Consider the following 24,719-nt stretch of genomic DNA (forward strand, 5'->3'; position numbering starts at 1 on the left):
TGCGGCGCTACAGGTGAGCCGGCGACCCGGGTGCCCCAGATCAGCTCCCGTTCTCCTGAACCTCGGGTGCGCTTTCCTCCCCTCAACTCGTCCCCGTGTTGTTCACGTCTTAAGGTATTCACCCACCCATCCATCCGTGGGCCTGTTCACCCATAAAGCCCCTCCATTTGCCTATTCGCTGGGGGTAATAGGATATATTTGCTCTTACTTGTTCTTTGATCCGTGCAATAACAAAGATGATAACAGCTAACACTTACCGAGCACCTAAGGTGTGCCAGGCTCTGAGCTAAGCACTTAACCTCACTGAGTCCTCACAGCCACCGGACCTGTGAGGTAGGCACCGTTATGTCCCCATTCTCCAGGTGAGGAAACAGATGTGCAGTGATCCCTTGTGCTAGCTCCACCAGGGTAGGAAGCTGGGCTCGGGACCAAGGGCCTCTGACAGATGTGTGACTTTGGGCAAGTCATGGCCTCCCTCGGAGTCCCTGTTTCCTCTTGGATGGAACAGAGCTTGGGGCCCCTGTCTTCCAGGGAGGCTGTGAAGAGGCAGTGAGGCCCTGCCTGGCTCACTTAGGTGCTCGGTAAACAGAGCTCCCTCCCTTTCAAATCACAAGGCACCCGGCCTGCCTGCCTTCCACATTTACTGAGCACCAGCTCTGCGCAGGGACTATGCCAGCCACAGGGGGTGTCATTCTGAACAAGACATTCCGCAGTCCTCACCCTGAGCAGCACTCGTGAGCGTGTGAGGTCCCCACGTGAGCAAATGTGTGGCAACAGCGGGCTGCCTGCTGTCAGGAAGAGCAGGGCCCTCGTCGTGCCTGTTGCAGGCTCAGCCAGCACCTGCACACCTGACCCAGGAGTGGAGTGCTGAGGGTGGGACGTTACCTGGAGAGATGGGTCAGGGAGGGGGAGGGGGGAGAGCGTGCTAGAAAACGGGAACAGTGTGGGCCAAGCGCAGAGGCAGGAGGGGCCTTGGCCCGCTCCAGCAGCTAAAACAGCAGCTGGAGGGGTAGAGCTGGAGAGGCAGGCCGAGGCCAGGCCAACCCCAATGGCTGTGACGAGGTCTTCGGCCTTTCCCTCGAGAGAGCATGAAGCCATGGGAAAGTTCTAGCAAGGGGGCGACAGGAACAGACTTGCACTGCAAAAAAATCACCCTGGCTACAGTTGTGACAAAGAGATGGAAGGAGAGGGGAAGGGCAGAAGACAGCGGGAGCCGGGCAAGAGGCTGCCGTCCGACTTCAGCCCGAAAGGCAGGCGGTCTGGCCCGGACTGGTGGGCAGGGCAGCCAGAAGGGGTGGCTCTGAACCTAGTTCCTCATCCGGGGGACCACGTCCTTGACTTTTGAGGTGCTCCCAGCGGGGAGACGAGGACGCACCATGTTGGAGAGAGGAGGCCGGCTCTGGGCTAGCCTTCTGCAGCTCCAAATGTCTGGATAGTCACTTCCTGTTTGCGTAGCTGATCGGCCAAAGAGCAGGGCCCGTTGGCTCGAGGCCCGTATCCCGCCTTGGAACTTTCTCCAAGAGGAGAAATAAAGGGTCTCTTCTTTCTTTTGCTCTAAAGTAATTGTCACAGCATGATTGTAAAAATAACTCCAAACATTGGGATAGCTCTTTACAGGAGAAAAAGTGGACCCATACTCAACGCAGTATTTAATCCTCACAAGGACTGTTCAAGGGAGAGGTTTTATCCCCATCTTACAGGTTGTGGGAAGTGAGGTTCTGAGAAGTTAAGTGACGTACCCAAGGCCACACAGCCAGAAAGTGGAAAAGGAAGGTCTGTCTGCCCCCACAGCCTGTGTTCTTTCTGTCTTTCCACTTTACCTTTTTTGTTGCTGACTCATGGTTACAAGACGGCTGCCGCACCTCCAGGCCTCACGTCTGCTGTCCAGGCATAAGAAGGACCAGTGATATTGGAGTGGGAAGGATTTTCTTCTAGTGAGCTTTGCCTTTGTATTCAGGGAGAGGCTCCCCCACCTTCTCCCGCCAGAACTTGTACCTCCATCAACTTGGCCAGAACTGCGTCACGTGGCTGCCCCTACCTGCAAGAGAGTCTGGTGATATTGATGCCCCAAACAAACCTGAGGCTCTCTTTGGAAGGAAAAAGGGAGCAGATATTGCAGAGGCTCCAAAGGAGATGCCCAGTGAATGAGGAAACCAAGGACCAGAGAGTGACCTTCACACGGTGCTTAGGGGATGGTTACCACTTGCTTCCCTGTCCCTAAACCTCAACCAGCCCCGGAAGCAAACCTCCTCTCCCCGTTTTCTGTAGTCAGAGCTTGCCGGTTTGTGGGCTGACTTGCCCCCAAAGTTCTCCCTCTTTGGAGAAAGGAAAGGGGAGGGGATAGGACAGTTGAGAACACTAGTCACGTAGCCAAGCTTGATGGATGCAGAACTCAGCCGAGCTTCCCAACCCTAAATCAAACCTCCTTCCCCTTCTCTGCCACCTCCTCAAGGGCAATCTCAGCAACTCTCTTCCTCATTGCTCAGACTTCTATTTAGTTCTGCACCTTCTTTCCCCTCCCACTCAGTCCTTTGCTGTGGGTTCTACCCAGTCCTTTCCCGTGGGCTCTACCCAGTCCTTTCCCTGTTTCTCAGGTAAACCTCCTCCTGTCACGTCTCTTTGGGGGTGCTGTAACCCCGAGCTTGCCCAGCTCTTCCCGTCGTGATGATGAGTTCCCAGTGTGCTCTGTGGTTGCTGCCCGTGAGCCTAGCTTTAGGAGAAGCCAGGATCCTGGAGGGTGCCCCTGATCTCCAGGGTCATGGAGCTCGCCCTCTGCCTCAACCAGGGCCTGATTCTGGGCTGGTTTCTAAATGCGTTTCCTAGCTCAGAGTTTCTCACTACACAGGCGGGGAGAAGTTGAGCTCCACTCCTTAGGATAACATCCCAAGGTCAGTCAGCAGGGTTTTCCTCGCCTCTGTCTGTGGATGAGACGGCCCTGGATGGCCCCGGGCTTCATGCAGCGGCCTCCCTGTCTTCACTCAGCACGCAGGGTCTCCTGCCCCTTCCCCACTTGGGTGTCAGAACCCAAGTCCTGACCCCTCAGGGGCAATTCAGCTCCATCTCCTGTTCCCACACAAGCTGGGCATCTTACCTTTTTGTTTTTGACCTTGACTGGATTATTTTAAATGGTTATATTCTATCCAGCACTTCTGTGTGTTTGTACATAGAAAGAGAGCTTCCCATAGCACCTCAATCCACCATCCTGACCAGGAACCTAAGAGAACAGACAGTAAATATTTAAGCCATTGGAAACAGTCATGTATTCATTCCACGTTTTCTAAGCACCTTCTATGGACAAAGCCCTGTGCGGATACCTGGGTACACAGAACTGCTACAGGCATGCCCACTGCCCTCTGAGGGTCTCCTGGGCCTGAGTGGAACGGGCCATGAACACACACGTTGGGACACAAACATGCTTTGTGCAGAGGGGCCCCAAGAGAGCAACTGCTGCTTTCAGAACCACGGGAGTCCTGGATCAGATACAAGTATTCCACATGTCAACGTGACCTGCAGCCTCCTGGAGCTGGGCAAAGACCCTGGGCTCACCCAGCCAGCCCAGTCTGCGGAGGATTACCCGGTCCACCACAACCCCATCAGCTTCTGCTTCCCACGGCTGGTCTCCTGGGTCCACCTCGTCCCAGATGGGAGACTCAACTCCTCCAAATCGCACAAGAGAGTCCCTCCTCCCGGCACATTTGTGAGCATAGTAACCCTGACAGATGATCCAGAGGGGAAGATGCGGATTACGTTGCAATGATGCAAATAGTTTCATATGGAATATTTGATGTCACGACTTATACAGTGTCATTTAACCTCTGCCCCCATCCACCTAGAGTGTTTCCCTGTCACTTCTCCCAAACTACACCCAAACCCTCTCTACCTTTCTCTCCTGTTTTCTCTTTCTTCCTATCAGCCAGGTCTCTTAGATGAGTGCCAGAAAGCCTGACTCAAACTGACTTGCTTAAAAAAGCTGGCTCTCAGTAAAGTTTAAGCATGTCTAGCTTCAGGCATGGCTGGATCCAGGTACTCAAACAATGTCACCGGGATATGGAAGCTCTGCTTCACTCTCAGGCAAGTTCTCTCCCCTGGTAGCCTCTGGGGCACTTACATCTCGAAAGGTCACCTCTTGTCTGAGCTATCCCACTGGAGTGCCAGGCTGAGCCTCAATGGACAAACCTGGAAACATGTTCACCCCAGAACCCATCAGGGGGCCAGGATGATTGGATGCTCTGGTTGACCAAACTTTAGTCACTTACCCACCAAACATATACAAACCCACAGCCAACCCTGTCGAACTCTGAGACTGAGATCCTCCCAGGAGAATCACGGGAGCACGTATCCCAGGCGTGTTAAATAACACACACCCCTGCCTCTGCTCCTCTCGGGAAGCCACAGCCCAAATCCCCTTTCTTGTCTCGGGAACAGCCCACCTGTGGCAACTGGAGAATCTGAGTGGAGGCCCCGGAAGGAAGCCTGCTTAAACGCAGGACGGGCTTGTCTCAGAGTCAGCTCTCCCAGGCTGCTGAACGTTTTGGGGTAGCTGGGGGCACTCTGCACCGTCACCAACCTTTCCTGTCTCAGTGCTTCAGAACCTTCTGGGAGGATGGGCCAAAAGGATCCAGATTACTGGCCTCCTGGCCCAGCCCGTGAGCCCTCCTAGGGCAGCACGATGTCTTGACGTTGTTTGGCCCAGCACCAGGCCCAGGGCTCCCAGTAAGATGGTGAATGAACAAGTGAACGGACCAACAAGCATATGGATGGATGCAGCCTCAAAAACGTCTTGGCAGAAAGGGCATGGGCATGCAGGAGTCAAGCACCAGGTGAGCCCTGAGTGGCCCAACGGCCTGATCCTGCTTCGAGGGGAACCATCCTCCACCCGGTGACTAGATTCTCTTGAAGCCCCGTGTCTCAGCCATTTCTCTGCCCTGCCGCCCCTTGCTCTGCGCCACGGAGGAGAAGCTGGGCCTTTAAGACACCTGGGCAGCTGCCTGGGGCCAGCACTGCTGGGCAGGGGCTGGGCTCCAACGCCCAGAAGACAGAAAAGCTAGCACAGTTGGAGCCGGAGGAGGGGCCGCCTCTGTGGCTTTGTATCTTGTCTGAGAAGGATGAAAAGGCTGGGATGGATGGGGGGGAGGGAGGCGTAGGGCAGCTCACTGGGCCGGCCACCATGCTGAGGACACAAAGATGAGGCCTTGGAAGGCCACCTCTTTTCTTCCGCCCCAGTGCAGCAGCCCGGCCTGATGGGGGGTGGGCGCAGAGGCAGTGGGTCAGGAGGGAAGCAGACGGGCGGGGGGGTGCCCTCTGGAGCTATCAGGAGGGAAGCAGACGGGCGGGGGGGTGCCATCTGGAGCTGGGGGGCTGCTGGCTGCGGATTCCTTTATCCTTAGAAGTGAGCGTGTGGGTGGCCGCTAGTGGGAATTGAGGCCTTTGTCCAGGGGACAATACCCCGGACTCACAAAGGGACACTGCTGGCCCAGCACCTGCTGCAGGCCCACCCGGGGCCGTTCAGATGCAGAGCGGGGCTCGGTGGGTGGAGGGCCAAGCTCGGGAGGCCCAGCCCAACCTGGGCTTGAATCCCAGCTTTTCCAGATCTTTACGGTGGGACCTTGAGCTGGCCCCTCCCCCTGTGCCTCAGTTACCTCATCTGTGAAGTGGGGTGCGGCCCTGTTGCCCTGGACGTGTGTGTTCAGTGATGTGGGGGCAAGGAGGTGCAGGCTGAGCAGGCAGCTCTGGGCTCTGACCTGCCTCAGTCATTTTTTTTTAAAATAAATTTATTTATTTATTTACTGTTTCTGGCTGCGTTGGGTCTTCGTTGCTGCGTGTGGGCTTTCTCTAGCTGCGGCGAGCGGGGGCTACTCTTTGTTGCGGTGCACGGGCTTCTCATTGCAGTGGCTTCTCTTGTTGCGGAGCATGGGCTCTAGGCGCACAGGCTTCAGTAGTTGTGGGACATGGGCTCAGTAGTTGTGGCTTGCGGGCTCTAGAGCGCAGGCTCAGTAGTTGTGGCGCACAGGCCCAGCCGCTCCGTGGCACGTGGGATCTTCCCGGACCAGGGCTCAAACCCGTGTCCCCTGCGTTGGCAGGTGGATTCTTAACCACTGTGCCACCAGGGGAGCCCACGTCTCAGTCATTTTTGCTTCTGTGAGCCTCCTTTTCCTCATCTGTAAAATAAGGGTGACAAGAATAATAATGATTATTATATTCACCTCATAGGGAATTTGAAGATAAAGTGCTAATATGTACAAAGCACTTAGAATAACGTTTAGCCTTGAGAAAACTCTCGATGAATGCTGGAGATTATTATTTTATTTATCCCTTATCACAGTACCCCCCATAAATAGTAATGGTAGTGGTCGTTGGTGTTGCTGATATGAACAGAGTCTGGCCCCAGAGAACCCTATGTGTGTGGCGACCACCACAAGGAGTGGACAGTGTCAGCTGAGTGTCAGGGTCCTACCGGAAATGCACAGTGTGGGCAAGCACAGGACCCTAACCCCAGCGTGAGTGACGATGGCTAGGGCATCTCTCGGGGGAATGCCATCATCTGAGCTGGGTGTTGAAGGATGAGTAGGAGTTTTCTGAGGTATCACAGATTCAGGTTGCCGTGAGTGCAAAGGCTTGGAGGTGTGAAGGCCTTGGTGCCTCTTGGGAACAGGGAGACATATTGTGGCTGGCGAGTTTGAGGTGGAAAGTGGCAGGAAAGGAAGCTGGAAGGGCAGGCGAGGATGGCAAAGGGCCCTGAGCACCAGGCTGAGGCACGAGGCCTTCACCCCAGAGAATGAGGGAGACAGAGAAGGGCTTGAAACAGAAGTGAAGTGATCACTTTGAGCTTCAGAGCAACGCTTCAGGCTGCCTGTGAAGGACAAATGGGCAGGAGGGGAGGTGAGAGGCAAGGAGGCTGGTGAGGAGACCATTTCTGGGTCCAGCGCCTGAGAAGAGACGGACCACCAGCCCCACACCTGGAGGTCTTACCTGGAGCTGGGCAGAGCCTCAACCTGCCATTCTCCATTCTAGGTCAGAGCCTTCCTCGAGGACAGCACCTTAGGATTTGCAGGGTGAAACAGGCATTAGAGCCACAGGCAGCAGCCAGGCTGACAAGGGGGACCTACCTCTGGGTGGAGGAGCCAGCAAGGGGTCACCCAGAGCCAGCCATGGTGTCCTCACCTCGTGCTGGGTTGGGGAGAGCAAACACGAGTGGCTTTCACCCTAGCGTTAACAGAGCACTCCAATGTGTCATGGGCACGTTATGCGCTGCAGGCTGGATGGCGAGCCAGGACCTCAGGGGTCAGTGGGAGTGAGAACCGTGCCTTGAGAATCTTACCTGGTCACGTTCACAGTCATGGACCCCCAGGAGCCCAGTTCAGCAAAGGATCCCACTGCGTACAGGCTGAGGAGGGGGATGTCAGGTGACTGTGGTTCCTCCTGAGTCCTCAGGGTCCGGCCAGGACACAGGAAGCCTTCGATGGGGGATTACCGGACCTTTTATCCCCCTGCTACATCACCCTGAAATTGCAGCCAGAGTTTGCTAAGAAGCCACACCGCCTGGACCTAAACTCAAGTCCCACCTACAATTTCTCGCTGCATCCCTGACACCTCTAGCTCCACTGGCCACAGGTTACCCACTACGGCCAGCAGGGCACGTGGGCGGTCACACCACACCTGCGTAAAGATGACCTTCCAGGGCAGCTGCGAAGACATCTCTAGCAGTGGGTTCATCAGTTAGGGATGCCCTTCAGCCGAAAGTTACAGGAACTCACCTGACAGTGCTTGGAACACACTGGGGTTTGGGTTTCATTGTCTGCTCCTGACCAGAAGCCCGGGGCGGGCTCTGTGATGAGCCTTTGCGGTGTGCCTCAGACACATGGCCTCCACAACGCTATTAAAGGCAGAAAGCACGGGACATCTGTTCGTTTCTATCCAGAAAAGCAAGGCCTGCCCAGAAACCACAAGTGCACGTCCGTGTGAGCCCAACAGCCAGGGCGGGGCCCCAGAGGGCAGCGGAGCCGGGGAATGAGTGCAGGCAGTGAGGGGGGAGGAGCCGGGGACCACCTGTTGAGTTGTTCGATGGATAGAGTCCCTCCCTGAGGTGATCTGGCCAAGGTCACCCAGGCAGTCAGGGCATAGCCCAGGCTGGACTGAGTCCTCAAGGGCCCAAGAGTCCTGGGCTCTCGCGCTGCTTCCCTCGGGGCTTGGGAACAGGCCTCGGCTCTGTGCCTTCAAGGTTGGTTGGGGATGCTCTGAGACCCTACGTTTGCGAGCCCTGCTTTCCCAGTCCCAAGCCAGGCGGGTGGCCTCAGGCACACAGACAGGTGACAAGAGGACCACGATATCGGTTTCCCAGGTCAGGGGCAGCCGCACAGGACCCGGGGTGGCCTGAAGTGCAGACCACTCAGTCGCCTTTGGCCACTGCCTGCTTTATTCATCTTCTTTGGTGCCTTGACACTTCTTGAGAGGCTCTGACTCTACCTGTTTTTGCCTCCGTTTGCTCATCTGGAAAATGAGGTTAGTTTTAGTGCCTACGTCATAGGCAAGACTTAAATGAGATAACGTGTAAAAAGCACTTCGACTTGTGCCTGGCACACAGTAAGTAGTCCACCAATTTCATTGTCATCAGTTGGCGCTTACCTGCAGGGAGCAGACTTTAAATCCCGTGCCACCGGCACTGTCCATCCATCCCGAACCTCTGCTTGTCCCTGCTCGGTTTCACGCACTCCGGCTCCACATGGGAGGGGACAGGCTGCAGTGACCCCAGATCCGTAACTTTCCAAATTCGGTGACCTGCATACTGCTTCCCAGCACCTGCAGATAAAGTCTCAGGGAAGAACGCTGCCCAGCCCAGCCTGGGTGACAGGCCACGTCTAGGCCATCACTGTGGCCAGGGCGCTAGGATACGCCAGCCAGCCAGAACTAGGACGCACACTCAACCCTGTGGTCTGGGAGAGGTGGATGCTAGACAGGGGGCGGGACAGTTCCTGAAAGCAAAGTGGGTGCTGTTATCAGGAGAGAGGAGGAGGATGCCATGAGACAAAACCAACAAACTCCACCTCGTGACCTTCCTCTTAGAAGTGAGAATCCAAGACGAGTGAAGGCTGCAGTCTGGCACCAAGCAAAGGGAAGATGAAAAAGTGGATGCTTGGGCCTCCGAGCCCAGGATTAGCACCAATCCTGCTATTGGGGTAACCCAATAGAATGAGCCTTTCTTTCCCAGTAGTTCCAAGGAAATCCTTAGATTAACTCTTGATTATCCTGACATGGGTCACGCCCATCCCTGAACCAATCAGTGGTACCAGGGATGCTGGAATATGCTGACTGGCTAAGTTGGCGGGGTGTCATGTGACTACTCTGGACCAATCACTGCCACTCTGGTTCACAGGACCTGGGTCTCATGGATGGATTGAAGGGGAGGTGGCTTCTGCAAAGAACAGCAGTCCCTCTCGACCGGGAGCTCCTGTGGGCAGCAATGGCGCCCAATGCCCCTCCTTTCTGCCCCTGCGGCCATTGCTGGGCAGAGGGCCTGGCCCAGAAAGGCAGGTGTTTCCTCCTGACCGGGCAGGTGCACAGACCATGGGAAACGCCTGAGGCTCCCATCACCTGCCCTGAATCCTCCTGAGAGGACAGGGGTGACTTAGAGAAGGCTGGAGCCACCGACATCAGAGACCCTGAAACGGGGAGGGGACAGAGATTCTCTGTGGGGTCTCTTCACAATTTTCTGTCAGAATTAACCACTGACTGTTCTTTATCCAACCACATTTTGTCACATGCCCAGAGTGCCGTGCTGCCCTGGGTCCAAGGGAAACAGCCATGAACGAGGCAAAGTCCCTGCCCTCATGGGGCTGACGTCGTGGGGGGAGACCGCTGACCAACAGGTGACAGTACACGGGATGAATAAGGGGAGGGCGCGGTGGAGGTGGCTGCTTTGCTACAGTGTGTTAGTGGCAGTGTAGTAGTCAGCTCGGGCTGCGTGACAAATACCACGGTCTGGGCGGCATCAACCACAGATGGGCACCGTCTCGCAGTTCTGGAGGCCGGAAGTCCAAGATCAAGGTGTGGGCAGCAGTGGTTTCCCCTGAGGCCTCTCTCCTTGGCCTGGAGACGGCCGTCTCTTCCCTGCGTCCTCACACAGTCATTCCTCCGTGCATGTCTGTGTCCTAACCTCCTCTTGTTACAAGGAGACCAGTCACGTTGGATGAGGGCCACCCTGGGACCTCATTTTTACCTAATCACCTCTTTAAAGGCCCCGTCTCCAAATACAGTCACATCCTGCGATACCTGGGCTGAGGGCCTCCTTGCCATGACCGTGGCCCTGAGAGATGGGGCCCCCACTCTGGCCCCAGCTTCCTCCACTCTGCCCGCTGTGCACCCCTCCAGCCGTGTTGACGTCTCTGCTCCTTGAACCCCAAACCCCTCCCTGGTCCACTTCAGGCACAGGGTTCCCCGACTGCTCCCAGGCAGCTTCTGACTAATTCGCATCCACCCAGCTGTCTTGGCTACATCCCATGACATCTTCAGAGGCCGCGGCCCGGCCAGCCTGCTCCCGTCATCTCTCACAGCCCCTGGCCTTTCCATCCTCCATTTATTTTTGTTGTGACTTCACCGGGGTCGTGTCGCCCAGGGGAAGGGAGGCTCCGGGAGGTCGGGCCGTTCTGGTGAGTAGTGTCTCCAGCACACAATTCATCTGTGGGATGAACTGCCGGGCCAGATTAGCAGCCCGGACTGTGGGGGGCCTGCTCAGACACCCCCTTGCACCCACCCCGCAGTAGAGGCGGTGCCCCGCATTCAGGTAGGGACCAGAAACGAGGAACAGTCAGAAAGGCTTCCCAGGCCCCGAGGCCTGTCTGCACACTCCCCTCTTCAGGATTTATTTTCGGCTCTTCCTCCAAGGCCCCCCCCCTCAAGCTCTTCTTCCTACTGTTGTTCTTTTGTTTTCACACACCCGTCTCTGTTTCCTGCGAGCCTTCACTCAGGAAACGCCACACAGCAAAGGCAGCCGGTGTGCGAGCCTCCAGGACCTCTGGCTGCCTGGCGACCCCACTCCTGGCCAGCCCTGGCCAGGCCCTGCGTGTCCTGTCTGCCCTGCAGCTTCCCAAAGCTCGGGGGCTACTGGGTGTCAGAGGGTTGAATGCAGAGAGGGAAGCAAAATGAGAGTAACGTCTTCTATCCATTTCAGAAAAGGCTGAATGCAGGGGTGTGAGGGTCTCTGGCTGGGTCACCTTGCTGAGTTACTTGGTTCCAGCCCAAGTCGTTCAAGCGCTAACCTACGGTTGCCTTGAGGCATTTTACATATGAATTAAAGTCTTTAACCAGTTGACTCAGAGTAAGGGAGATGATCCTGGTTAATCTGGGTGAGCCCCATTTAATCACTTGCTAGACCTTAAAGCAAGGGCGAGGGCTTCCCTGAAACCAAGAGGTTCCGCCTGTGGACACAGTTTCTGCTGTGCCCAAGGGTCTAGGCCGCCTGTGCGCTCCCCTGCCTCTGGATTTCAGACTCGCTGAGCACAGAGGCCACTTCCTGGTTACAAAGCTCTTGAGACAGCGCTGTAGCTACAGACGTGGATGTAGATGGGCATCCCCTACTGGCCCCACTTCTCTGGTTGAACCCTGACTCAACCAGGGGTTGAGGCAGGAGGGAACAGAGGCCAGCATTTCTGTGCACCTGTGGTTATGATGCGCTGCACTAACGACTTCACGTACACAACCTCATTTCACCCCCAAGCAGTGCTGTGAAGTGTTTATCAGTGACAGTGCTTTAGGCTGCAAGTAACAGAAAACTCAACTCACGATGGATTAAACCACAGGGACACTGATAATCCTGCATGAGAAGTCCAGGGGACAGCAGCTCAGTGATGTTTGCAAGGACCCAATTCTCCATCTTCCGACTCTTAGCCTGTCATCTTGGCCTATCAGCAAAGGCCCCTCATGGTCACAAGATAGCTGCCATGGCCCAGGCATCACTGCCACATCCAGAGACAGACAAATAACTTCCTTCTTCAACTTCTCTGTTCCCAGAGACCCTCCTGGAAGACCCCCCCCCCCGTCTCTCATTGGCCAGGATCACATCACATGCCTGTTCCTCAGCCAATCCTTGGCAAAAGGAAGGAATAATCATGATCAGCTTAAACCAATCAGATCTCCTGTCTGGAAGCACTTGGCCACTCAGTGCCTGACGGAATAATTGAGATTGTGCCAACAAGACAGATGGGGTGTGATTGTTTGGGTGGTTGTATTTGGTTCCTAGCAACCATAACACATTACCACAAATGGAGGCACTCAAAACAACATCCACTTATGATCTCACATTCTGCAGGCCAGAAGTCCAGGCAGGCTCGCCCGGGGTCTCTGCCTAGGCTCCCACAAGGCTGAAATTAAGGTGCTGTTGACCTTGGGCTGAGGGGAAGAATCTGTTTCCAAGCTCACCCAGGGGTTGACAGAATTCAGATCCTTGTGGTTGTAGGACTGAGATCCCCATCCCTTGCTGACTGTCAGCAGGGGTAGCTCTCTACATGCCATCTCCTGTGTCCCTGTTCATCCCCCAACCAGCAACGACCCAAGTCCTTCTCACACTTCACATTTCCCTAACTTCTTCTTCTGCACCAGCCAAGAAAGTTCTCTGCTTTTAAAGGGACACGTGTGACGAGGTGACACAGCTTAAGGTCAGCTGTTCCATATAACATAACACCATCCCAGCAGTGATACCTCACCACATTCACAGGCTGCAGGAATTAGGGTGTGGGATCTTGGGGGGTCGTTCCTAGAAATTCTGCTCCTGCACCAGCTGGGTCTGCCCTCCCTTGCTTTCTGCCCAAGCCTGGCCCTCCAAGCTGCCCATCGACTCTGTTAGCTCCTGGGTGTCCTGCCCACCAATTCCTTTCCTGCTTCAGTGATGGTTTCTGTTGTTGCAACCATGAACCACCGGCTTGGGTACAGCCTCGAACAACTCACTTCTCCTTTCTTTCCAACGAAGTGTCTGTCCTGCTGTGGCAGCACCATGGCTACTGTGCGGGCGGGCAGAATTTCTAGGAATGACCCCGGAGATCCCACACCCTAATCCCTGCAGCCTGTGAATGTGGTGAGAACAAGGTATCTCCATGGGAGCAACATCTCCCCCAGAGACATTCTGGAAATTTGTGGGGAGGGACTGTTTGTTTCAGTGACTAGGAGGACGGTGCTGCCAGCACTTGGGGGTGGATTCCAGGGATACAGGCCTCCAGGTAGGCCCTGTACAACCCACCAGGACTGCCTTGTACCCCACATGACTTCCAAATGCCCCGCTGTGTGTTCGTTCTGCAAAAAACTTGCTTTCACTGCAATTATCTGAGCCTAGGTCCTAAGTCTGCTTTCCATACAAACACAGTTTTTTTGCACAGGTTTAATATGCAAAGAATTTTGCAAGAATGCAATGCAGTGTGAGTTGAGGGAAGGTTATACTTTGACTTGTTTGGAATTTTCCAAGGGTGGCTCATCATTGCATAACCACATCACAGATGATAGCAACATTTGTGAAGCTTTACCAGCTGCTAAGGAGTTCCTGCGTCCACTGGCATTCATTACTCTGCGTCCCAGGGAGTCTGCATATCTGTCTAGCTGTCTGTCCATCTGTCCCTCCACCATCTGAGTATCTTTCCCTAGTCCTTATTTCAAAATGTCAACTATAGGGAAAGAGTGTCAACAACATTCCACTGAACATTACCTTACCTCTCTCAAATTCAAACTTAGCCATTATAGTTTTAAGCATCTGAAATTTTCTTTGTATCTGAGCATTTACTTATTGAAATGTATGTTATAAAATTCCTTTCTCCTTTAAATCACAAGGCATCACATTAATTTCTTCAAAGCATATGTGAAGACAGGGTCTGTTAGCTCATTTAGGGATAGCACAGGAATGTTATAAAAAGAGGGTGTCAGTACGTTAGCGGTGGGGTCCTCTGCTGTGCGGGGGATAGAACGAGTGGCTGAGGGACGGGGCAAGAGCTTGGCTCCGACAATGCCCACAGCTTATGACGTGCTGCTGTCCAAGCATTTGCCGAATTTCAGACATTCTCCCAGGAGCTGTGTCACCTGTAACCATACCCGCAGAGCACCCGTACTGTTATCCTTTAGTTACTATTTTTCCTTAAATCATCTCACTCTTTTTACTTAATTTAAAAGGAAGTTTTATCACTGTCATAAACATAAAACTAAAATGGTTCATTAATTGTCTTTAGTGCCCATTATACTAAATACTTAACTGTTTAACACACACACACACACACACACACACACACCCCTGTTCATCCGAGTGCCACCTAAAATCCCCTTGAATACTAAACGGAGGCAGGAGCTCCCCGTGTTTAAAAGTACCGTTATTTCTTTTCATCCTCATGGGACCCCAGGGCCCATCAGTGTTTACTGGTGAATGAAGAGAGGATTGAGATGGAGGCCGGGGGGCAGGGGCAGTTGCGGAGCGTCACATCGCAAAGCCACGGTCCTGTGGGGTGGAACCCAGATTAGGCAGCTCCCGAGAACCCCCCTTTGCATCGCAGAACCAAGGGAGGCTCTGTCCGTCGGAGGCCCGGAGCTGGGCGTGAGCTGCCAGGGCTGGAAGGAGTAGAGGGGAACATCTGGCCCTTGTCAGATCGTGTTGGCCGCCGGGCTCCAGCAGGAAGAAGGCGTCAGAGGGAGGCTCACTCGGGGCTCAGGGCGGCTCGCAGAGGTATGCAGCTGGAGGGAACGCCCTGCTGGCACAAGGACATGGTCTGTCGGGCGTGAGGGGACCGTGGACTGCCGCGGGCTCGCCTCTCCCCAGGAGGGCCTGCAGCTGAGAGGGAGGTGCTCCGCTGTGCCTGTGGGGTGACAGGTGTCTCTGCAGGTCCCCCAGCCCCTCCGTGCCCCCAGAGGAGAGTGGCCCGAGGTGGGCAGGGGGTGGACGTGGGGTCACAGGCCAGCGAGGGCCTCTGCCGGCCTTTGCGGTCCTGGTTGTCTCAGGTCCTGGACTGACCTGGTGAATCTCTAACTCCCCTTAGCCAACCTCTCTTTTTAACAAAGAAAGAACAGCCTGAAAACAGGATCTAGCTAGAACTGGCTGTTTTGTTGTCTTTGTTTTTCTGGTTACCTTCTATTTATGGCAAGAGACAGTGGCTTTTTACTCTTGGTGATAATGTTTCCTATGAAAGGAAATCTGTATTAGTCAACAATAGGGCCAGTGGCCCAAAATGCCTGCAGTTTGGGAAGGTCTTCCTCACCCTCTCACCTGGAGGGTCCACCCCTCTGTCAGCCCCCATCCATGGGACTCGGCAGTGATGGGGATGGGACTTGCCCCTGGTCTGTGGCTGCAAAGCTAGCGCTCCTCTCCTGTCCTTCTGGAACAATCCAAAAACAGAGGGACGGGAGGAGCTGGAATCCCCCCCGGGGCGCTGGGCTTGTCCTCGCCTGACCTGCCCTCCCGCTAGTCATGTGAACTGCTGCCAATGGTGTCATTCATCCGTTCCCGCATTCATCGTTCAACAAACCTTGACGGGCCACTCTGTCCTGTGCTGGCTGCCCTCCAGGAAACGCCGTCTGATGGGGGAAACACAGCACAACAGCTGCTGGAGGCCGTGGGAGCTCAGGGCATCCAGGTAGGGAGGCAAGTTCTGAAAGGAAGCCACATTTGTGTCGGGGACCCGGCAGGTGGGTGGTTGAAGGACCAGCAGGGTTTTCCAGGCAGAACTAGCTCGGGATGGGTACACACTGCAGCTCGAGGGATCTGCGTGGTCTCAGCAAGTTTCCCCAGCTCTGGACATCAGTTTTCTCATCTGTGAAATGGCAGGAATGAGAATAAGTTTTTCTTAGGGCTGCTGGGAGGAAAAGATGACTTTTTTCATTAAAACACTCAGCACGTACATACTATCTATAAAATACATAGGTAAGCAACAAGGACCTACTGTAGAGCACAGGGAACCTCTACTCAGTATCTTGTAATAACCTATGCAGGAAAAGAATCTGAAAAAGAATATGTGTGTGTGTATACATACACACACACACAAGTATAATTGAATCACTTTGCGGTACACTTAAAACTAACATAACGTAATTTAACTATACTTCAATTTTAAAAAATTAAATCTGTATATATAAGGGAAAAAAACAGAGCAGCATCTGGCACACAGTAAGGTGCTGGCCGTGGTCATCACGTGCAAGGACCTAGAGGGCAACGCGCCGGAAGGTCAGTGGGGCTGGCTCTGCCGTGCCCAGGCGGCATCAGCAGCCATGAGCTGGAGGGCTGGGCCGGGTCAGACCGTGAAGGACCCTCGAGGTAGTGTTAAGGACACTGGCGTTCCTTCTCTTGGCCACAGAGAGCCACTGAAGCATTTCGCAGGGAAGATGGACGGGGTCAGAGCTGACCTCTGCTCCTTTTGGCAGCCAGAGTAGAGTAGGGACTGGAGTGCAGAAGTGGAGGTGGGCGGGGGGGCTTCTCGCCACCTGTGGGACCCTCTTGAACAAAATATATCCCTTCCTCCTCCGGATCTTAGCGTCATCACTTGCGGAAACTAGCTTGGGGAGCGGCTGGAATACGGGGGGATCTGGACTTGTCCGGTCGGCCATGGGAAGACACAGAGGGCTTCGGAGCACGGTCAGAGCTGTTTTCCAGAAAATGGCCATGACAGCAAGTGCTGATGGCCTGGGGGTGGGTGGAAAGAGACACATACTTATCAGGTTACAGGGTCCTCTCTGTGACTTTGGGGCTGAAGCATTTAAAGAAGCTGGAGCTGCAAGTCAGGGGGGCCATAGCACTCAGCCCACCCGGGGGTGGGGGGCACATGTGACCTCCACCTGCCCCCAGGCCACTGCATCTCCTCCCCAGAGCCAACCTCAGGGATCTCGTTCTTATGAGAAACACTCATTAAACCACTGGGCCCTGTGGTCCAGTCCCAGTGCCAAGAGCTGTCAGATTTCTAAGGCCGGACTATTCCAACGAAGCCTTTCACAAACTACTGCGGTGAGGGTTTGCAGTCGGTCAATCAAGAAATATTACACAGACGTGTCCTCTTAGTCTGAACCACTCTCAGGTGGCCTTTTGCAGGTCAAAAGCAGGAAGTCAGCAATTCCATCTGGGTCAGCCTAACACATGCTTCCACCACCTGTAGTATGAAGCTCAGTGGGGCCTGTGAAGCAGGGAGTGGGCCGTGGGCAGGTCGGGCTGGGCAGGGCGTGGACCCGGGTCCGCATCACCGTCCTGCCCCCAACACCTCTTTGACATAAGCTTTTCGTCCTCTGAGAAACAGTAACCTCAGAGCCCAGGGATGAGAGTTGCCCGGAATAGCACACCAAGGCCCAGCTCAGAGCAGGGTGCCAGGTCAGGGCCAGCTCACCTGTTCTCTGGTCTGCTCTGCAAGCCCGCTATCCTGGCCCTGCTGCCCCCGTCTGTCCCCAAACACCTGCCACCTCTCTTCTTCCGCCCAGGCCTCTTTCATGCTGCTCAACCCCAGGTCCTGCCTCCTTCAGGCTGCCCGCCCCGCCCTGCAGACCCGCGCCCTCCTTGTCTGGGGGAGGTCCAGCCCTGCGTCCAGCGGGCACGGCCCTGAAGAATGAGGGCTGTCTCTGCTCTCCCTGCCTGATGGTCCCGTGTCTCCACCCAGAGGACCACTGAGGGCAGGGACCGCGCCCCTCTTCCTGCCCACCCCCGCCTGTACGGACCCAGGCACTGTAGGTGCCACAGAATAGCATCTATACTGCAGCCCTCCGCCCAGCACCGTCGCTGCGGCCCCCCCGGACTAGGCCCTGCGTATGACCTCCAGGTGGCCAAACCCAACGGACACTGTTTGGGTGGCCAGGTGGGTGACGGCGCTTTACATGGGGACGGGAGGAGCAGGAGAGGCAGACGGAGTAAGACAAGGAGGCGGAGGAGATGCCTGTGGGACATCCAGGTGGAGATGCCAAGGCAGCAGCTGCGCTGGGGAGCTCACTGGGAAACCAGATCTGAGAAGCCAGAGCTAGAGGCAGATTTGGAAGCCACTGGTGCTTGAAGCCACAGCACTGGCTGAGACCTTACAGAGGGAGTGCATACGAAGAAGGGAAGAGGTCCTCGGGTGGTGCCCGAGGGCCGTGGGGGTTAGGGGCCAGGATGAAGAGGAGGAAGTAGCAGAGCAGACAAGAAAGGGTGCAGGGGAGGTTGAGCGTCTCCCAGAAGCCAAGGGAAGGAGGCATCCAGTGAGGGAGCGATGTGGGGTCAGCCCTGCCTCTGCAGGCCCGGCAGTGTGGCGGTGCCGGGTGACAAGATGTGAGCAGAGCAGGCAGAGAAGCGGGTGGAGGAGCCACACGGTGGGAGGGTTGTTGCATTTGTTTCAAGGTGGAGATATTACAGCTCATCTGTGTGACACGCAAACGATCCTGCAGATCGGCCCAGCAGAGAGAGGGGCAGCGATACAGGCTGTTAGAGACCAGTTGCTGGACGAGAGTAACACCCCACTCTGTTTCTCTGCAGCCCCGTTGCACTTGGAAAATTCCAAAGTGTGTCCTCATCCGTCCCACTCTCCGAACTCTGTCCTCGCTGGCTTCCTCTTCCCCACTTTGCTGCATGTGACCTGTGGTCACCTAACGAGGACAGCAGCTGGGCTGGGCCATTCCAAGCCTGCCTTGCGAGTTTCCGCTGCACCTGGTGGGGCCACTGAGACGCGGGCCTGGAGACAGGGGCCTGAGTGTAAACCCAGCTCCTCCATTTCCGAGCTGTGCGGCTTGAGCCAGTTACTCTGGCAAAATGGGGGGGATGATGGTACCTACCTTGTGGGGTTGTTGTGAGGAAATGTTCAAAGCCCTAGAACAGTGCCTGGTACCGAGCGAGCATGCTGAAAGATTTACTGTTGTGTTGACGCAGGAAGTCGCTCTTGGACGCGACTCCAGTGGCTGAGGGGATGCAGGGAGGGGAGGCCCAACCTCTGCTAGGAAACTTTGAATAAGGGCTGTCCCCCCATCTCATTTTGCTTGTTGAAACCCTTAAATAATTTAGAGAAAAAATTAATTCCTCACAGTGGGAAGACTTAGACATTGCCTAGTCTGACTCTATTCAAAATTCCACCCATTAAAGTCCCTTATCTGCTTACATACCTCCTCTGCCAGGAAGCTCACCACCTACCAATGCAGCCCATTCCATTCTTGGTCAGCAGTCCTTGTGAGAAAGTTTTTCCTCAAAGGGAGCTGAAACTGCCTTCTTTTGACTCTCTCTCATCTTTGCTCCCCCTCCCCCTTCATCCTGGTCAAGCACTGCCCTCTGGGGCCACATAAAAGATACTTGCCTCCTCCCCTGAGTCTTGGAGACAGGGACCCTATACCCCTGTGTCTTCTCTTCTTTTGGCTGTGGTCTGAGCCTCTGGAATTGAGAGGGACTGTCACCTGCCCAAGTAGACCTCAAATGATATGACCTAAGCTCTAATCACACGGTTTCTCTTTGAACCAAGAATCCCCATCCAGGGGGGTCTCACACTGATTACTGCCAAGCACCTTCCCATTCTCGGCTTGCGCTGGGGGAGCCTGAAAGCAGGACTTTATCAGTCAGAGTTACCGGCTCATAAAACACAAAAGGTTAGGGCTTCCCTGGTGGCGCAGTGGTTGAGAGTCCGCCTGCCGATGCGGGGGACGCGGGTCCGTGCCCCGGTCCGGGAAGATCCCACATGCCGCGGAGCGGCTGGGCCCGTGAGCCATGGCTGCTGAGCCTGCGCGTCCGGAGCCTGTGCCCCGCAGTGGGAGAGGCCACAACAGTGAGAGGCCCGCGTACCGCAAAACAAACAAACAAAAAAAACCACAAAAGGTTAGGCTCAGCTTCAGGCAGAGCCTGATCCAGCAACTCTAATGTTACCAAGGATCCGTTCCTACTGCCGTCATTGTTAGGCTCTATCCGTAGCCCCCAGCGCCTCCAGGTGGCCCCCTAAGAGTCACAGGTGGCTGTCACATCTCCCCATGGCACACCTGCTCGGTTGGGGAGAGGCTGCCTCTGTTTCGGGGAGATTCCCCGAGCCTACAGCTCCTTGCATCTCATTGGCTACCTGTGCAGCCCTTAGCCAGTCATGGTGGCTGGGGGTGGGATTATGCTGATTTGTGTGCTACGCCCTCCTCTGAGCCGGTGAGCAGCCTGTGGCTGGGGGTGGGGACCATCGGGGAGCTGTCACCCCTGGGGAGAGGGTGCTGGATGGCCCCAAGCGGCGGATGGCTCACCCTGGGCCTCATGTACAACGTTGCAGACCCCCACTTGTTTGGCTCAGCAGGTGGTCCTCTGGGTGGTGAGTTCACCTGACCAAGCCTGGGCACCCACACCTGCTCAGGCTCTCTGTAGTGCCTTCTCCCCGTGTCCCAGTTACTCCGGGACAGCTGCCGTGGTCCCCCTGACCGGCACGTGGCCAGAGGAGCTCCTGGACAAGCTAATGGCTTCCGGGTCCCTGCCCTCTCACAGAGGCCCGACCACAAGAACCCAATCAGAGCTGGGAGGACCTCAGAGGCATCGGCTCCAGTGACCCACCTGCAAAATGGAGCCCAAGTCCCACTGCCAGTTCCTGTTGGCAGCATTGGGGTTGGAATCAGGGACCCTTGCCCAGCCCTTCTGGATGCAGACGCTCCTCAGAAGATTTTGCCTTTAGTCCCATTGGCTAAAATTCAGTTACAAACCTACGTCTTAGCTGCGAGGGAAGCTGGGTGAATATCCACCATGGAAGGCTGACTCGGCCATACTGGCCACTGGGTAGGGAGCCATTGGGGTCTGCCACAGAGACCACACAGGGGCTTCTGCAGGCATATCACAGCTTAGCTGTGCAGAGCAGGGAGTGGGGAAGGGCAGGCCCATACCCCACGCTCTCCCGCAGGAAACTGGCTGAGCCCCCTCCCTCCCAACACCTGTGTCTTCCCACACCCACAGGTCGGAGGACAGCCACCTCCCAACCTCACCACGAGCCAGCCCAGAGCCACAAGCCAAGAGTGGTGAACCTGAGGATGGTGGGACCAGAGGCCCAGACCTCCCTCCAGAGGGAGCCTGGGGCTCCGACAGCAGCTCGGGGAGCAGAACCCTGCACGAAGGTTTGTCCCGCACACCCAGGCTTGCTGCCAGCTCATGACTGACCAGGCTGTGCCCCAGCCCTGCTCCCAGGGTCCTGTCTGAGCAGATGCTGCAATCTGGCCTCCAGACAGAACCCCATCCCCTACCTGCTGAGGCTGGGCGTCCCCAGCCCCCCCTACACCCGGGCCTGAGAGCAGACACCCAGTGGGGGAGGGTGGGATCCAGGGAGGCAGGTTCTGGCTCAGCATGGGAGAATATGTCTCTTGTCAATCCCATGTAGGGGTGGGTTGGGCCAGGGAGCTGGGGTGGAGTAATCTCCCCATCCTAAGAGGTATGTAAGTAGGGCTGGACGGTCACCCCTCAAGAAGAGTGCAAAGAGGCCCATCATCTTAATGAACCTGGGTCTGGTGGCTGTGCAGCATCAGGAGGAAAGGAGAGAAAAGCTGTCTGAGCCAGTAGGGCTCTTCCAGCTCAGCTGCAGGCAGGAGTGGACGGGCTGCTGGGTGCCATCCCTCCCACCCGACGTCAGAGCCCCTACTGCCCCTGCCTTGGGCACCGGGATGACTGTGACGATAATGACACACACACACGCACACACGCACACGCACACGCACACGCACACACACACACACATCATCATCATCAGGAAATTCCCACAACGAAAAACAAATGATCGATATTGGAAACACACATAATCAAAAAGTCATGGACCGGTCACCTCAACCCTCTTCTCTTGGGTCTGGGACACTTTTTATTCAGACAAAACAGAACGGCCCTGAGCCCACACAGCTGGGTGTCCAAAATCAGGACACCTGAGCCAGTGGTTCCCAAACTTGCCAGCCAGCCAGGATCACCCAGGAGCCTCATGAAATGAAGGTGCCCAGGGACTTGCCTGGTGGCGCAGTGGTTAAGAATCCGCCTGCCAATGCAGGGAACACGGGTTCAAGCCCTAGTCCGGGAAGATCCCACATGCCGCGGAGCAACTACGCCCGTGCGCCACAACTACCAAGCCTGCGCTGTAGAGCCCACGAGCCACAACTACTGAAGCCCGCGCGCCTAGAGCCCGCGCTCCGCAACAAGAGAAGCCACCGCAATGAGAAGCCCGTGCACCGCGACGAAGAGTAGCCCCTGCTCGCTGCAACTAAAGAAAGCCCACGCGCAGCAATGAAGACCCAATGCAGCCAAAAATAAATAAATAAATAAATTTGTTTTAAAAAAAGAAAGAAAGAAATACAGGCGTCGAGGCCCACCCCCAAGCTGCTGCACGTGATCCTCTGGGGGCGGGAAGGTGGCGGATTCCACGGCCGGCCGTGCCAGTCAGGACATTGTCCGGGAGTGTCAGGCCATTCGGCCTGAACCGGCTCTAGTTAAAGGGAACTTGCGGCTTCACAGAATTCGCTTAAAGGCCCAAGAGTGTCAGCAGACCCCATCCCTCCCGGCCTCACCTGCCGTCCTGTGCATGGGCTCCCCTCACACTGACAAGGCGGCCCCCAGCAGCTCAGACCCACGCCCTCCAGGCCCCAGGATGGAGGAACAGTGGTGTCACCCTTCTCTGGAAGTTTGAGTCAAGTTTTGGCCCGACTCTCCCTGGCTACGCTGGATCCCTGGCCCTGCCTGCACCAGTCATGTGGCTGGGTGGTCTGCGCTCTGACCGGCCAGGCTGGACTCACACGTCCCCCGAGCCAGGGTGGAGTGGAGGTGCCCCCGGAGACGGGGCCTGACGCGGGGCAGCCGGACCCCAGGCGGGCATGACACAGCCCGGGGTTTCTGACGCTCATTCCGGCTGCAGTGCACCAGGAGGCATGGCCACGTCGGGGATCACATCGAGTCACACGTGTGACACCCCTCCCTGCACATCCCTGGGCGTTGGAGGCATGCGGTCCCTCAGAGGTGAAGATCGGTTCACTGGGTGCCCGTGCCCTGCAGAGCCCCGGCCCAGCCCGAGAGAGGGTCTTGGCCCCCTTGGCTGGGATCACCATGTCCTCAGTGGGAAATAACACGCCCGTTGAGGGCACAGATGTGCCCCGGCTTCTCAGCAGAGAAGAGAGGAAGGCTCCTCACTCCCAGTGTCCCCGTGTGAAACCCAGGGAGGGGGTCCCGGGCCAGGCACAGCCCAAGGGGGTGGGAGAGCCGCTATCCGGCGGAGTGGGTGAGGGACCGGCAGGGGAGATGGCACCAGGGCCTCTCTCCCCTCCCCCCTGCACCCCCCCGGAGAGCTGCCTGGTTCCCCTCCCCCTGTCTTATCTGCAGCCCGTGCTTCTCCAGCAGTGGACGAGCAGCTGTTCCGCTCGGTCGAGGGCCAGGCCGCCTCCGACGAGGAGGACGACAGTCAGAAGTGGCAGCAGGAGCAGGGGCCACCGGCTGAGGTCAAGGCCCTGCTGGCCGGCCTCTCCAGCTGCGGGCGTGGGTGCGTGTGCCGGTGAGGACGCCCAGGACCGGGCACCAGGGCGCCGGGCTCTCACAGTCGGACGTCCTGGAAGCACAGGGCGGCCCCTCCGTGCAGTGACAGACCCTGAACGTGGGAGGCTGACCGCCCCGATTCACGTCCAGGCTGGGTCACCTCCATGCCCTCTGACGCTCTGTCCCGTCATCTGTTGGGGGAGGGGAGAAGACGGCGCCCGGCATGTGTGAGGGTGAAATGAGATGAGCCAAGGCACAGTTCCTGGTGGTTTAATTTCCACTGACTCTCACTCCCTTGGCCGCAGTCCCAGGACCTGCCCCGAAGCTCTAGTGGGACCCTCAACACATCAGTCCCTTTCCTAACCCACTGCTCCCGACACCTGGGGCGCCTCGGCCAAGTCGCCCAACTTCTGAGCCTCAGTCTTCCTGTCTCTCAGATGGGACAGTAACACCTGATTGGCAGAGGTTTTGTGAGGATTCTCCATCGAGGATGTAAAATGCCCCACGGGTACCCGATCCCAGCAGGTACTCCACTGGGGGGCGGCCTTGACTTTTTAAATGATATCGTAAGGTTCCGTTGATTTTCCAGGGTCATTGTTATCAGCAACCCTTTAAGTCAGCAAACAGATACTAAGCACCTACTCTGTGCCAAACAAATTTGGGGGCACCAGGAAAACAGCATCAACCAAGACAGGCCCTCTGCCCTGGAGCCTCTGTTCCAGTGAGCGGTGACAGGTGTGAGGGAGAGGCGGGGCAGGGGAGGGCCTCTGAGCAGGTGCTGTTTGAGCAGAGCCCTGAAGGAAATGAGGGAAAAGCATTCCAGGCAGAGGGAACAGCAAGTGCAAAGGCCCAGAGGCATGCAGGAGGGGCCATAAGGAGCCTGCCGTGGCTGGAGTAGAATGAGTGAAGGTGGGTGGGAGGGAGGTCGGGAGGTCACGGGGCAGAGGGGGCGAGGCCTCTGGCTTTTGCTCTGATGAGATAAGGAGCCTCGGGGCTGGGTGAGCAGGGGGCGCCATAGCCCCGCTCAGCTTTCAGGGGTGACAGACTTGGTAATAACACCCCCCCTCCCAGGCTGGAGCAGACTTTGGAAAGCAGCTCCCTCAGTGCTGGCACTCTCCTTCACTGCAGGTGTGATGACCAGACGGCCAAGAAGCTCGTGACCTACTTCACCCACTTTGGCAGTGCCGACCATGCCCGTGCCCTGGGGGAGCTGGAGCAGCTGGGGACCCAGGGCTGCAGTGGGAAGACCCTGGGGACACCAGGGGAGGAGGTCAGCTGAGTCCCACAGGCTGAGAGCTGGACCAATGCTAGAGTCTCTCACAGGCGG

At 56.3% G+C, this 24,719-nt stretch overlaps 2 protein-coding genes and 1 long non-coding RNA gene across 3 annotated transcripts in view; 1 reads left to right on the plus strand and 2 right to left on the minus strand.

The window, feature by feature from the left end:
- The window catches only part of CFAP92 (cilia and flagella associated protein 92 (putative)), a 75,518-nt gene extending 69,693 nt beyond the window's left edge, over window positions 1-5,825 (minus strand). Inside the window, exons 1-3 of the mRNA XM_024763345.1 lie at window positions 5,788-5,825; window positions 3,092-3,214; window positions 1,821-2,038 (exon numbers count right to left, since the gene is read on the minus strand). The gene's annotated coding sequence lies outside the window, so the exon portion shown is untranslated. The remainder of the gene's footprint in view (window positions 1-1,820; window positions 2,039-3,091; window positions 3,215-5,787) is intronic.
- Window positions 1-24,719, plus strand: part of EFCC1 (EF-hand and coiled-coil domain containing 1) — a 32,859-nt gene that overhangs the window by 2,228 nt on the left and 5,912 nt on the right. Inside the window, exons 3-7 of the mRNA XM_024763394.1 lie at window positions 14,869-14,942; window positions 15,423-15,590; window positions 20,855-21,012; window positions 23,243-23,411; window positions 24,521-24,662. Coding sequence (XP_024619162.1) covers window positions 14,869-14,942; window positions 15,423-15,590; window positions 20,855-21,012; window positions 23,243-23,411; window positions 24,521-24,662 — 711 coding nt within the window. The remainder of the gene's footprint in view (window positions 1-14,868; window positions 14,943-15,422; window positions 15,591-20,854; window positions 21,013-23,242; window positions 23,412-24,520; window positions 24,663-24,719) is intronic.
- LOC112411952 (uncharacterized) lies at window positions 6,087-8,787 on the minus strand. The gene is made up of 5 exons (XR_003005707.1): window positions 8,623-8,787; window positions 7,755-7,873; window positions 7,319-7,500; window positions 6,970-7,037; window positions 6,087-6,158 (listed from the first exon to the last, which is right to left on the minus strand). It is a non-coding gene; the product is annotated as an uncharacterized LOC112411952 (long non-coding RNA).

This window comes from Neophocaena asiaeorientalis, unplaced genomic scaffold, assembly GCF_003031525.2.
Source record: "Neophocaena asiaeorientalis asiaeorientalis breed wild unplaced genomic scaffold, Neophocaena_asiaeorientalis_V1.1 scaffold433, whole genome shotgun sequence".
NCBI lineage: Eukaryota > Metazoa > Chordata > Mammalia > Artiodactyla > Phocoenidae > Neophocaena > Neophocaena asiaeorientalis.